The sequence below is a fragment of the Tenrec ecaudatus genome, chromosome 3, assembly GCF_050624435.1.
Source record: "Tenrec ecaudatus isolate mTenEca1 chromosome 3, mTenEca1.hap1, whole genome shotgun sequence".
Classification (NCBI taxonomy): domain Eukaryota; kingdom Metazoa; phylum Chordata; class Mammalia; order Afrosoricida; family Tenrecidae; genus Tenrec; species Tenrec ecaudatus.
Genome location: NC_134532.1, coordinates 70,661,809 through 70,677,118, shown reverse-complemented (window position 1 = coordinate 70,677,118; position 15,310 = coordinate 70,661,809). Strand labels below are relative to the sequence as shown.

Sequence of the window (15,310 nt, the reverse complement as noted above, 5' to 3'; positions counted from 1 at the left end):
CAGGCGTACAGCCAGAGTATCCGTGACTACTCCACCTGGGCCACCCTGGGAGCCTCAGATGGGGGCCTCTGAGGGCATCACTGACTGCTGAGTGGAAATATTTGTTTAAAAAAAAACATTTCTGCAATAAAGACAGAGATGTTTAAAAAATATACTGGCTGGACTGAAAGTCATGGTAGTTAACAAAAGCATCCATAAAGGTTTTTTTTTTCATTTTACATGTACAAAGGGATTATCCCCCCACGCCCCAAAAACCAATTTTTTTAACAAAACAACTTTATCACTTTCAAAGTACTTTCCGTTATACTTAATACATTTGTTGAATCTGTAATTCTATTTTTGGAAACATTTTTGAAAATGTATGTTAGGATGGCTGACTGCACCTCCCTAGTTTTTTCTTCACCTCTTCTACATGATCAAATTGCTGTCCTTTCATGGCCTTCTTCATTTGTGGAAACAAAAAGAAATCACATGGTGTGAGGTCAGGTGAGTAAGGTACATGGGGCAAGAGAGGCATGCTTTTTTTTTTTGCTGCCAAAAACTGGTGCACTGAGATGGCTACGTCAGCAGGTGCATTGTCCTGGTGGCAAAACCAGTTCCCCATCTGCCACAAATCAGGCCCTTTTTTGTCACACACTGTGACGCTTTTCAGAACCTCTAAATAGAAAGTTTGATTAATAGTCTGACCTGGCTGAACGACCTCCAAATCCACTACGAGTCTACATGTTTGTCCATTTGGGAAGATGGCAGACATCGAGAACAAGTATTGTCACCAATCGACATTTCACCTTTTTTGAAACAAGAAAACCACTCGGACATTTGAGTTTTTCCCATAGTGCTGTTCTTGTAAGCTGTGTTCAATATCACAACAGTTTCTGCAGCATTTTTTCCAAGCAGGAAACAAACTGGTACCTTGCATCGGTCATCACAAAAAATGAGGTTCAAGCGAAACTGCTATTATGAAAATATTTACTGTGACCAGGGAGAACCCTCCTAGGCGATGCGACTCGCTGCACTAACTCAGAGTGAGTTGCTTGATGCTCACCCAGCGGGAGAAATGTGTACTGCGATGTGGTTTGAATTGTGTCTGCCCAAATGATGGGCTAGACAGTACTATAGCATCACTCATGCTTCCGGCTGCCACTCCATCTCTGACTACAGATTCCTTTGTTATGTCAATGAAGCCATCTCAGTGTAGAGTGCGCTTTAAGTTCACCACTTCTGGAGATAGCAAAGAACAGCCAGAAACACATGAAAACTAACACCAAAACCCAATCCACTGCTCTCAAGTCCACTTGTACTCACAGTGACTCTACGGCAGGCGTCCTGCAAGTACGGCCCGCGGCCTGCCCGGTGTTTCTGCCCCGTTTGCTTTTTTACTTCAAAATAAGACAGGTGCAGTGTGCATAGGAATTTGTTCAGTTTTTGTTTTTAAACTATAGTCCGGCCCTCCAATGGTCTGAAGGACAGTGAACTGGCCTCCTGTTTAAAAAGCTTGAGGACCCCTGCTCTACAGGGCCCGGCCAAACTGCCTCAGGGTTTCCAAGGCTGCAGTGTCGGCCACCCCTTCCTCTCCCAGAGCAGCTGGGGGGTTGACCAGCGCATCACCGGGCTCCTTCACAAGCAAACACAGATGGGATAAACTAGATGCCGTGCCACCTGACCCTCGCCAAGAAACCAAGGAATCAAAGCTAAAGCGAGATAGAGACCTTCCCCAAGAGCTATCAGAGAAAGACCGCCTTCCCCAAGATCCAACAGCCCCCTAAGTTGTGAGAAAATAAATGTGCTTGTGGTATTTCTATTACAGCAGCAATAACTAACTGGGACAGCCCCCTACTCTAAAAATGTCTGCATTCATTATTAGACAGTGTTAGCTTAACCGGCCACATCCTGTAGAGAAAGGATGAAAGCTAAGAAGTAAAATAAGAATTCAGAGTAATCAATATTATTAAGCTAGCTTTGCTTATTTTAAAATAAATAAAATTATGTCCCACAGGCACACAAAAAATTTCAGAATGGAGTACAAAAATAAAGGGAGTATCCCATATATGAAACTATTACCTTATATAGCAAGATCTACTATTTTGACGCAATGGAGCAACATGTGATTAAAGAGAATTTATGACCATTGGCCAAAAAGCTTATGACTGCTAAACAGTATCTTTCTTTCCACGTGCCACAAAACAGTAATGCTGTTGTTTCAAAGGATTGCATTTATACATTTACCCCAACACCAATAGAAGTGTCATTAAAATAAATAAATAAACTAGACAACCTGCAAGGGATGTCCACTCTACTGAATTTGGACAGTTAGCACTGACATGCCAAATAATATTAAGACATACACATATTTCATTCTATGGTCTGGCAGTCAGGAACTGAATCAAAGAAAGCCAATCTATTCTCTTTTAATGGAGTACGGCTTTATAGAAATAAAACACATTTATGTAGCACTTTCTGATTTTGTGCAGTCATGTATGAGATGAAACAAGCAGTTGGTACTAGGCTAAAAGAAAAAAGTATGGAAAGACATAAACTTACATTTGTTTCTCGTAGAGCTGCTGGCCTTGGGGTGGGTAATCCAACATTTAACTGAGATCACCTGTATAAAAACATGTCTATCAGATTAGCTATTGGTAGACGTGTTTTTACATAACTTATCACGGGTAAATGTTGGATTGTTAACCACAAGGTCAGCAGTTCAGACCCACCTGTAGCTCCAACAACATACAGCCCTTAAATCCCTATATGGGATTGCTATGCAACTCGATGGCAGTGGGTTATCATGTAATATTCACAACCACCCAAACAAGAGAGGCACTGTGATCCTCATTTTTTTCCTTTTAAGTATAAGGCTTTAAAAGGACCGAATAAATTTCTCTATATCACAAAACAAAAAAGTGATAGAGCCAAGACTGCAGATTCTGGTTCAACAGACTCCAAAACACATGATGAAAGCAGCCTGTGGCAAAAACAACCCAGAGACACGTTCCTTCTTCTGCCTTTGGTCTCATCCTTCTGTCCCAGTCTGAGCACAAAATTTAAAACCCAGATTGTAGATTATGAAACAGATTGGGTTCTTCCCCAGGGAGCCAAGGTTAGAGAACTCGGCATTCAATGGCAAGTACACTATGACTCTGGGGGATATCAGCAAGCTTCAAATGACTACAGCCTCAGGTCACACGGAGTTCAGTGAGTCACGATAATTCCATGCCACTGATAAATCTGATCTTAGTCAACTGAAGACTTTCAAATTAGAATTCCATACTTGCCTTCAACAATTCCCTCAACACAAGACGACTCATCATGTGCAAAAAAATATATATATATACTTTAAAGCCTGGAACACGTCTCATTGCCTTCCACCAATTTTCCTTGGAGAAGTGATAGAAATGTAAAATTTGTAAAGCTAGTACTTAACTAGATTTAACAAACTGGCTGAGAATAATTTTGTTTTAATTCGCATGCGATCCTCTTAAATGGGAAGTGGCTACTAAGGTGGAAGAATGAAGGTGGGCAAGTATTTCTTTTCATTCTTCAATCTGCTATTTTCTAATGTTGTTTCCTTATTATACTTAACTTGAGTTTCTCACCTTTTAATTACATTCTTGTTGGTCATTATCTTTTCAAAGACTGCATGCTTTAACATCAGAAAGTAGGGCTGCTAAAGACAAGAACCAACTTAAGAACAAATTTGGCCTTGGAACCTGTTCTTTAGTAGAGTTGAAAGAGGTTCCTTTCTACTATCATTAAAATCAATATCAAAAACCATCATATAAAAATAAATGGCACAAATATTAACTGAGCATCTATCTTCCACATTCTCAGGCAGAAGGGGGATCAAGGCAGCTACTCTCTGTGCTAATGGAAATATCAGAGATTTGTGGAAGCTGATCAAATAATAAGATGTATAGTAAAAGCTAAGATCAGCATGCAGAAATACATAAAATATGTCTCAAAGTTGTCGTTAAGGAGACTGCAAATCTGCCTTGGAGGTTCCTGGCAGTCAAAGCCAAGTGGGTATCATGATCATCTCTGACACGGTACACAAGTCTTCTCATAGATTCGTTTTCAAAAGGCTATCATTACGTCCATTTGATTACATGTCCAAATTCTTCTCTACAGAAGTAACTGTTAAAACCTCAGCTGGTGACTGGCACAGTTGACATATTTCTATGTTCTCTACGTTACATCCTAAACTGCAAGCTCTTCAGCAGAGAAACTCTGTGTTTGAAGAAAGGTAAAAAGAGAAATGGGACGGCTGTCTGGAGAGCGGGACTTTGGGTCTCGGTGCGGGCACAGTCGTGCGGCACTCAGGAGGTGTGAATCCACGATGGGTGAGATGGCGAAGAGCAAAAGGACTTTTGTTCAGAAATGTGCCCACTGCCGCACTGCGGGAGGCATGTGTGGGCGCGCGCTCACAAACACCAGACTGGCCCAACTGAGCACGGTTGGTTTGGGTGCAAGACCAGACAAGCCCTGGGTCACTTAGACGGACACCAACTAGAGCAACGGTATCACCTGGGTATTTGGAGAATCTCAAGAGCATCCCTGGGACAAGAATGACCTTTCCTGGCATTAAGAGAGAAGAGAGGCCAGACTTGATGATTTATCTCAAGAAAGCTACTAATGAGCAATAGTTTGCCACTGTCTTGTTAATTATAAAATAGGACTGTCTTGGTACATTTTTTATAGGTACCATTTTTAAACTGATCTCACACACCAAAAATAAAATCATGAATGAATGATAAAATATTTTAGTTAAAGGTTGGCTGTGGGTAAATTACTCTGATCAAACTTTTAAATTTTGATGGAAATTTCCGTTCAGCAAGTGTTATTATGGCTTTTACCTAAGGTGTTACTGGACTTGAGGCAAGGTTGGATTGTAATGTTGAATTTTTCAGAAAGATGATGAATGACATCTCACAGGTCTATAGAATGATTTTATATTAAGATTAATAGAACAGATTATATGGATATATTTGTATACTGAGAAGTTTCTTCCCTGCCTCATAGAAGAGAGCAAGGCTCCCTATGTTAGTTTGTATTCATCAGCCTGTTTCAATGCAAGGGTTGAAGATAAGGTAGCACGGGCCACTTGACCCTGTTGCTCTTAAATGTGTTAATCTAATTAAAACACCTAGTCTAAAATGTTGTCTTTCAATTAACAAAAAGCATTTCAGAGTGGTTTGTGTATGATATTAAATAAAGGATATTTAACACTTTTCACATTTCATAGATGTTTCCTAAGATCAGATGCTTTAAAATGTCATCCTGATGTGTTAGCAGCAAGTTGACCTTTGCTTTGAAATTCTTTACTAAGGCTTTCATTGCAATCCATGATTTGTCTTTCAAATAGCTATCAAAAACATATAACACTGTTGAATTATTGTATATGTGATTGGTGCATTTAGGAACTCATTAGAAAGAATAAGGTAAAGGAGATATATTATTGGCACAAATTTATAAATTATGTGATAGCAAGGTTTAAAATAATTAAAATAACAGGGAATATATATATAATGTTATTGGGGGCTCGTACAATTCTTATCACTATACAGGCAACAGCACCGGAGACACAGTGTGGGAATTGCACCTGACCTGATCCCACCACACCGAGGCAAAGCACGGGGGGAGTGCAGCGGAACAGCAATGGAGTGGCAAGGTCCCCAGGGAATGCTGAAAGTGGACTTTGGGGCCAGGGCGTGGTGCCCCAACAGACTGGACTGGAAAACACTCCTAAGGGCCAACAAACGTTCCTTGAACGAACTACAAGCTTTTCTTTTGTAGAGTGTTTTGTTTTGTTCTTTGTCAGTGGTTTGTTTTTGTTGTTTTGTTGTCTGGTTGTATACTGTTGCTTTGTTTTCCTCTGTCTTGTTTTCGTGCATGTTAGTGTCTCCACAGGTCTGTCTGAATAGGACAGGCTGGATGAACTATCTGGAGGAAAAACAATGGGACCGACAGTTCTGGGGGGATTTGGGGTGGAGGAGGGTAGGGGGATAAGGAAGTGGTGTTAACAAACACAGGGACAAGGGAACAACATGGGACCCAAAATGGTAGTGAGGGGGGAGTGGCAGGCCTGGTGGGGAATGATCAAGGGTAAGGTTGTGTACAGAAGATGTGTAGCTGTAGCCCAGGTGGGGACGGATCATGGTAGGAGGGCAGGAGGAAAGTCAAGGGAGATGGAGGAAAGAGCTAGAACTCAAAGGGCATTTATAGAGGTCTAGACAAAGAAATGTACATGCAAATATATATATGAGGATTGGGAACTAGATCTATGTGTCTATATATATAGGTTCAGTATTAAGGTGGCTGAAGGACCTTGGGCCTCTACTCAAGCACTCCCTCAATGCATGAATACTTTATTAAATTTGCACTCTATGATGCTCACCTTCCCGACACAACTGCTGAAGCCAAAGTGGGTGAACAAGTAAATGTGGTGAAGAAAGCTGATGGTGCCCGGCTATCAAAAGAGATATTGACTGAGGTCTTAAAGGCTTGAAGATAAACAAGCGGCTATCTAGCTCAGAAGCAACAAAGCCCACATGGAAGAACACACCAGCCTGTGTGATCGCGTGGTCCCGAAGGGATCAGTTATCAGGCATCAAAGAACAAAAAAATCATATCATTGGCTGCACACCTCCATGATACGATCACTGAAGACAAACGGGTGCATAAGCAAATGTGGCGAAGAAAAAGAAAGCTGATGGTGCCTGGCTATTAAAAAAAGATAGTGTCTGGGGTCTTAAAGGCTTGAAGGTGAACAAGCGGCCATGTAGCTCAGAAGCAGCAAAGCCCACATGGAAGAAGCACACCAGCCTGTGCGATCACGAGGTGCCAAAGGGACCAGGTATAGGGCATTATGCAAAAAAGTATGTGTGTATATATATATATATATATATACACACACACACACACCATATTGAATGAAGGGGGAAGTGCAGAGTGGAGACCCGAGGCCCAAGTGTCGGCCTCTGGAGATCTCCTCACAGAGGGGTTTAGGAGAGGAGATGGGTCAGTCAGGGTGCGATGTAGTACTGATGAAGAACACAGCTTTCCCCCAGATTCTGGATGCTTCCTCCCCCCAACTACCATGATCCGAATTCTACCTTGCAGGACTGGATAGGGCAGAGGTTGTATACTGGTGCATATGGGGGCTGGAGGCACAGGGAATCCAGGGTGGATGATACCTTCAGGACCAAGGGTGTGAGGGGCGATGCTGGGAGAGTGGAGGGTGAGTGGGTTGGAAAGGGGGAACTGATTACAAGAATCCACATGTGACCTCCTCCCTGGGAGATGGACGGCAGAGAAGGAGGGGAAGGGAGACTCCGGATAGGGCAAGATATGACAAAATAACAATCTATAAATTATCAAGGGCTCATGAGGGAGCGGGGAGCGGGGAGGGAGGTGAAAAAAAAAGAGGACCTGATGCAAAGGGCTTGGGTGGAGAGCAGATGCTTTGAAAATGATTAGGGCAAAGAAAGTAAGGATGTGCTTTATACAATTGATGTGTGTATATGTATGGATTGTGATAAGAGTTGTATGAGCCCCTAATAAAATGTAAAAAAAAATAAATTCTTATCACTATCCATACATCCATCCATTGTGTCAAGAACATATGTACCAAAAAAATAAATAAATAAAACAAATTTTAAAAAGAACATATGTACCTTTGTTGCCATCATCATTCTCAAAACATTTGCCTTCCACTTGAGCCCTTAATATCAACTGCTTGTTTTCCCCCTCCCTCCCCACTTCCCCTATCTCATGAACCCTTCATAATTCATAAATTGTTATTATTATATTTTTTAATTGAAATGCTTTCCTGAATTCCAGAGCCCTGGCGGTATAGTGGGTTATGTATTAGGCTGCAAACTGCAAGGTCAGCAGTTTGAAACCATCTGCAGGAAAAAGATGAGGCTCTCTATTCCTGTCACACTCTCAGAAACCAACAGGAGCAGTTCTACCCTGTCCAACAGAGTTGCTATAAGCCGGAATCACTGGTGACAGTGAACAAAGAATTACAGTCTTAGAAGTCCACATGGACTTGTTCCACAAGGTCACCAAGAGTCAGAATCGACTCACGGCCATAAGTATGTTTCTTTCCTGAATTCAGATATAAAGGAAAATTTTACCCAGGACCTGCATAAAAAGGCCACATTGTAATATAATGGACTACATGCGAAATAATATTCTGATCAGAATGTTAATATAAAATTCCCTACCAATTCCTATATGCCTATGGATTAACAATAAGACTAAACAATTCTATTAAATAATGCAGCCAAATTATAATATTTACAGTAGCTTAAAAAAAGTGCATGCTTTGCAAGCTGCTTTCAATTTTAAGATAAAAAATTTACCTGGGAAAATAGTCTAAAGGCATAAGAATACGCCTTTAAGACTACAGATGTCAAGTTATTTCTTACACAGTTTCATAATATAATGCTGCTTTGCTAGCATTTACAAAACATCAGAAATTAAGATTTGATATTTTAGCAGTTATATCTAAAGATTTACTCAGTGGACAATGGCAGTGGATATATATTTTTAAACAGGTTATTTTTCTCAGGAAGTGCAAAGAAATGGCAAATAAAGGGAAAAAAAACAAAAGGTGACAATAATTATTTTATAGTTGTTAAAGAGATAGTACGTAGAGAACACATAGTGATTGGCTAGATTTATTACAATAAAGTGAAACGAGAGAGAGAACTGGAATAGGGCTTTGAAGGATTTTATACCCTGCCTGAAAATCTTACTGGAGTCACTAGGACCTGCTGCTCCTGTTACTTGACATCAAGTCAGTTCCAACTCCTGGTGATCCCAGTGGCTCCAAGAGGTTTTAAGAAAGACGTGATCTTTTGGAAGCCTGTGTCCCAAGGCACTTCTGGGTGGGTTCAGATCGCCAACCTTTTGGCTCATACTTGAGTGCTTAACTGTTTGTGCCACCCAGGGACCCCTTTAAGGACGATTGCCATCCACTGTGAAAAGATCACTTTTTAAAGTTGTTCTCTGCGTAGATAAACATCAGTAAATAGACAGAACATGTACTGAGGTACCATTGTAGTCGTTAATGACTAAAAGATGATATTAGTAATTTTCCTGGTCAGTATTAACTGGAGATGTTATCCTATAGGAAAAGGTAAAAAAAAAATACTGCTGGCATGGTTTTATGGCATCTCCTTGCTTATGAAGATGTATGTGGTTTCAGAAAGAGGCAGGAGAACAGAAAATGCAACGATATGGTAATTACTAGTTTCTGTGAGTTCAATGTGGTAGGCAAACTACAGGAAAATGTGAGAGTATTTTCAGTCTGAGGGGGCTGCCACTATATGATAATTCTGTTTGTTTTATGGCTATCCAATACATAAGGCTAAGTACAAAAGTCTGAACTGTCTTTGCACAATCTACCATTTAAGATGAAAAGATAGAAGCTATTCCCTAAGAACAACAATCAAAGGGGTGAAGAAAGGAGGAGAGATGGAAGAAGGATACACAAAAGCAAGAAGAATAAGTAATGATACACTAAGGGTTTGCCGAGTGAGAGAAAACAGATAAAGAACATCACGGGGAGGAGACGAACCAGTCAGGGTGCAGAATAGCATTGATGAAACATACAGCTTTCCTCTAGTTCTTTAATGATTCCTCCTCACCACTATCATGATCCCAATTCTACCTTACAAATCCAGCTAGACCAGAGGATGTACACTGGTACAGATAAGAGCTGGAAACACAGGGAATCCAGGACAGATAAACCCCTCAAGACCAATAATGAGAGTAGAGATACCAGGAGGGTAAAGAATGGTGAGGGGACAAAGGGGAGTTCGATCACAATGATCTACATATAGCCCCTCCCTGGGGGATGCACAACAGAAAAGTGGGTAAAGGGAGACATCGGTTGGTATAAGACATGAAAAAAATATATAAATTATCAAAGGGTTGGGGGGAGGGGGAATGAGGAGCTGATACCAGGGGCTCAAGTAGGAAGAAAATGTTTTGAAAATGATGATGGCAACAAATGTACAAATGTACTTGACACAATAGATGGATGCATGGATTGTGATAAGAGTTCTACAAGCCCCCACAAAAATGATTTTTAAAAACAAAGAAAAATATAATTTAAATTTTTCTGTATTTAAAATAAATCATCTAAAATGTAGTTACAAACAAAGATGCCTGATCCTTATATCCTAAGGGAAGATACCAAGAAATCCACCCAATGAAACTATGCAAATTGAAGTGTTTACAATGAAATGTGTTCTACGTAAAAAATAATTGAAGAAAAAGTCAAGGGAGAGGGTCTTTATAACTGCAGAACCTAGATGTGAGTATTTCAGATTGTGGAATATGTATTTATCAACTTTTTGTGGTAAAGTACATACTCCATCAATTAAGTACAGTTATGTTGCATATCTGAACACATATTCAAGTGGTCAAATACAGGACAATGAATGAATATAAATTAAAATGAGTGCCTAAGTAATGTAACATGATTACTATAGACAGTATACAAACATATTTAGGATTCTTGTCAGTATTGGCATCTTACAAGTAATTCCAAAATCTTATTCCTAGGAAGACTTCACTGATAAATGATAAAATGATACAATATGTGGTAGGCATAAAGGCTCTATCAAACTTCATATATGATTTTTATATGGCCATACAATTAAAGATAAAAGAAACAAGCAAAGTTCTGATCATTTTTCGTATCACTTATATCTAAGTTTTTAAAATGCAAAGCTACACTGGATACAGCTACTTTTTATTTTAAGGTCATCCTTACCTTAAAATCTTATTTACAAGTTTCATCCTCATAAGTGATTCTAGGGTTTTAGGGAAATTACAAATCTTTAGGGTATGTTTCTCCTCTCAAATATTAAATTATATTATCCACCCTCAAAAAAATGTAGTTATAGGTACAGAGTGTTAAGTAGGATCGAGATTAAATCAATTGATGTTAGGTTCAATAAGAATTAAGTTAGATAGCTAATATGTTATTTCCCTACTTCTAACTCAAATTTCCTCCAATACTGTGTTCTACTTGTGTGTTGCTGTGATGCTAGAAGTTATGGTATCAGTATTTAAAATACCATCAGGAAAAAAATAAATATAAAAAATATCATCAGGGCCTCCCATGGTAGATGGGTTTCACAGGAACTTCCATACTAAGGCAGACTAGAAAGGAATAGGTGGCTCACTTCTAAGGGTTTAGCAACTAAAAGCCTTATGAATAGCAGCAGAACATTGTCTGATATACTGCTCCAAGATGAATGGAAGCTACTCAAAATAGCACCATGGAAGAGCAGCCTCCTAAACAACCTAAACAAAATAAATAGAGGAAAGCTTGGGGGACCTTCAGTTGCTGGTAGAGCACAATTCAAAATGAAAAGTAGTACCTGCAAACACACAATGTAGAATGCATGAAGTATGAACCTCGGAAAATTAGATGCCATCAAAAACGAAGCACAGGAAAATGGACAGTCTAGGCAATAATGAGCTAAAATGGACTGACATTGGCCATTTTGAACCAGCCATTCATAAATGTACTCTGTCAGGAATGATAAATTAATTGCACTCATTGTCAAAAAGAACATTTCAAGAGCTATCTTGAAATGCAATATTGATTTTGATAAGTAATATCTGTACACCTACCAGGAAGATCAAGTAATACTATTATGCAAGTTTATGCAGCAACCACTACAGCCAATTAAGAAGAAATTGGAGATTTCTACCAACTTCTTTGGTCTCAAATTGATAACACGTGCAATCAATATGAATTGATAATTACTAGTGATTGAAATGGAAAAGTTAAGAACAAAGAGGAAGAATCAGTAATTTGAGATACATGGCTTTGGTGATGGAAAGGAAGCCAGAGATTCCAAGACCAATCACTTAGTCAACGCAATTATATCTTTTGACAACACAGAGGGAGACGATATACAAAGACCTTGAAGATGGACTGACTACACATGAATCAAATAAACTTCACACTTCAATGTAAAGAAAACAAAACTCACAACTGGACCAATAAATAAACATTATGGCGAACAGAGAGCAGATTAAAGTTGTCAACGATTCTATCTTACTTGGATCCATAATCAACACTGCAGACTCATAGTGACTCTACAGGTCCGTCCAGATAGAACGGCCCCTGTGGGGTTTTGAGGCTGTAATTCCTTAAGGGAGTAGAAAGCCTCCTTTTCCCCACTGTGGTGATGTGGTGGGATGCGAACCTCAAGGTCAATAACCTCGTAGGCATACAAAAACTGGTCAATGAATAGGCAAGACTGAGGAAAGCGTGTTTGAATGATAATGCTAACAAAACAGTGAATGCGTTTTTATACTGCCTGAGAATGAGAACATCTGTCTTGGAAGAAGTAGTAGAGCCACAATGCTCCTCAGAAGCAAGGAGGGTAAGATTCATCTCATACTTGGACGTGTTAGCAGGAGAGACCAGTTCTTGGAAAAGAACATCCTGCTTGGTAAAGTAGAAGGTCAGCAAAGAAGCAGGAAAACGGTCAAGGAGATAGACTGATACAGTAGCTAAACAATGGGCTCACACACAACAATTGTGAGGACGGCGCAGGACCAACAATATTTCATTCTGTTATGCAGAGTTATTATAAGTGTGCGTAGAGCTACCTCAAGAGTGACTAATAACTGTCCTAATCGGGGTCATTTTAGCCGTAGTTGTCAGGACTAAAGCTTCACCATAAGGCTCCTACAGCAGTGTGGGAGCTTATTGAAAGTTCACCTATCTGTGGGAACCCAGGGCAAAGCAAAAGGCCAGGTTTCAGAGGTCAGAAGATAAAGACTATTGGGAGCACCGGCCACCTGCTCAGTTATTTCCCTCTTTCCTAGTCAGCAATAGCTCCATTCACTCTGTATTCTCCCCGCTGCTAGGGGCCCTGGAGATGATTCTGACTCACAGATCTCCCGCAGGGTCCTTACCTGTCAAAGACACTACGGTAGGATGAGCTGGAATTTCTGCTGTGAAAGTAAATGCACCCAGGCGTTTCAAATCTATCAATTTATAAATGATTACTCAAAGCATGATTAAATGACATTTGACTACTGTTTTAGTTGACAATTGCCTTAACTAAATCACCTATAGAACATGGAACAGGTGTCTGAGGGAAGTTTTAAGGCCCAATTTAATTGGACACTTAGTCTCTCTTGCTTTCTGAGACATCATATTCTACTGATTCTCATTTCTCTGGTAGTTCCTCGCAGCTTTCTTCATTGGATACCTTACCTTTTTTAACCCAATCCTTAAATTTCCCTATTACTTTCCTTGGCCTACCCTTCCTTGGCCCTCGACTTTCTCCCATATAAAACTCATGGAGTGCATCAAAAACTAAGCTTTTACTTACTTATACACTAATGGTCCCCAAATCTACACCTTTAGCCTAGACTTCTTCGGACTCGGACCTATGTATCTGACTGCCATTGAAAAATCTCTCCATATGAAGAAATAACAGAAATCAGTGACCAAAATTAATCTCATAACCTTAACACAGTGGTTCTCCACATGTGGATCACTACCACTTTGGAGGTCGAATGACCCTTTCACAGGGGTCGCCAAATACAGCCTGCATATCAGATATTTGCATTACAATTCAAAACAGTAGCCAAGTTACAAAGTAGCAACAAAAATAATGTTATGGTTGGGGGAGGGGGGGGTTTCACCAAAACATGAGGAACTGTATGTAAGGATCACAGCATTGGGAAGGTTGAGAACCACTTCTTAACACCTTCCACATAATTCCGCCAAAACAATGAATGATATTTAACTCTATATTCTATTTTGTTTAAAGGCAACAGCTGACAAGCTTCCAAAACATGGGTTGGATTCTAGATGCCTCTTTCGGCTTGCTCAAACTATACACACACACACACGTTTGAGCACAAGCACATATGCACAACACATACTTAACATAACAGTCCATCATAAATCCCTCTGATGCTACTTCAAAAAGATCCCTTGTTCTTAAACCTAAAGAATCCTCACAGCTGTGTTCTATCTAGCTGACCTTTCCATTGCTTCAGTTCCACGAATGTTATGATTTACTTTATCAATGTTTGCTCATTTAAAGTCTAACCCCCCTAGAAGTCTGGCATCAAGCATAATCTGACTTTTGCCTGTACATTTTCTATCTACTTATTATATTCATTTCCCCCTGAGAACACAAAGGCCTTGTGTACAGGAACTGTTTTTGTAATAAACATACTGAATACATCTTGTCTTGCTTGCCACTTGCTCACACTTACCCAGCTTTTAAGCACCCTGAATTACCTGCCATTCTGCCACCTTGCTTTGCTGTCCCACTTCTGAGCATTTAGGTATGCAGTACCCCCTATGCAGAATGCCCTCCACCTATTCTCCACCTGAGATTGTCTATTTATCCTTAAGACTCAGATGAACATATTTTTATGCTATTGGCCCTAACGTTGTTTTGTGCTCCCATAACTCAGTGCATGTACTTACTAGACTATAATGCAATTGTTCATTTGTTTGACTATTTCTTTTATCAGACTATGTGGCCTGAAGGACAGAAGCAGTGATTCTCTTTTCTGTGTCCTCAGTACCTAACACAATGTCTGGTACTTATCAGGCTTTCAATAAATATTTACTAAATAAAGCACAAGACTGTATTGTACAGAAATACCAGATGACGCCACTTCAATAGCCTCTAGCCTACGTGCGTGTTGTTATTATTGCCATGAGTCAGTTCCACTTCACAGTGACCCTGTGTACAACAGAGCAAAACACTGCTTAGTCCTGCACCATCCTCACAACGGTTTATAGCTGGGCCCACTGTTGCTCAAGCCACTGGGTTGCGCCATTTCATTGAGAGCCTTCCTCTTTTTCACTGCCCCTCCACTTTAACCAAGAACCTTCTCCAGAATCTGGTTTCTCCTCATAACACACCCAAAGTACACAAGACCACATCTCACCATCCTTGCTTTTGAGGAGCATTCTGGCTGGACTTTGCCAAAGACAGATTAGTTTGGTCTTTTAGCAGTCCATGGTACTTTCAATATTCTTTGCCAGCACTATAGTTCGCATGCATCGACTCTTCTTCAGTCTTCCTTATTCAATGTCCAACTTTCACATGCATGCGATCTGATTGAAATACCATGGCCTGGGTAACTGCTTTGTTTTCAACACCGTAAAGAAGTCTTGTGCAGCAAGTGTGTGCAAACAGAAAATAAAGGCACAGGAAGGTTTTTCTTTTACGAAGGATATGACACTGCTGTTATCAAACAGAAATACACCCTACATGTGCAGTCACTTTGACCTCAT

General features: G+C 40.1%; 1 protein-coding gene across 4 annotated transcripts in view; it reads right to left on the bottom strand.

The window, feature by feature from the left end:
• ANAPC10 (anaphase promoting complex subunit 10) overlaps positions 1 to 15,310 on the bottom strand; it is a 245,054-nt gene that overhangs the window by 191,063 nt on the left and 38,681 nt on the right. The window contains exon 5 of one of the 4 annotated variants that reach the window (XM_075543741.1): positions 2,542 to 2,602. The exons of the other annotated variants lie outside the window; for them this stretch is intronic. Coding sequence (XP_075399856.1) covers positions 2,542 to 2,602 — 61 coding nt within the window. The remainder of the gene's footprint in view (positions 1 to 2,541; positions 2,603 to 15,310) is intronic. 4 annotated transcript variants of the gene reach the window in all.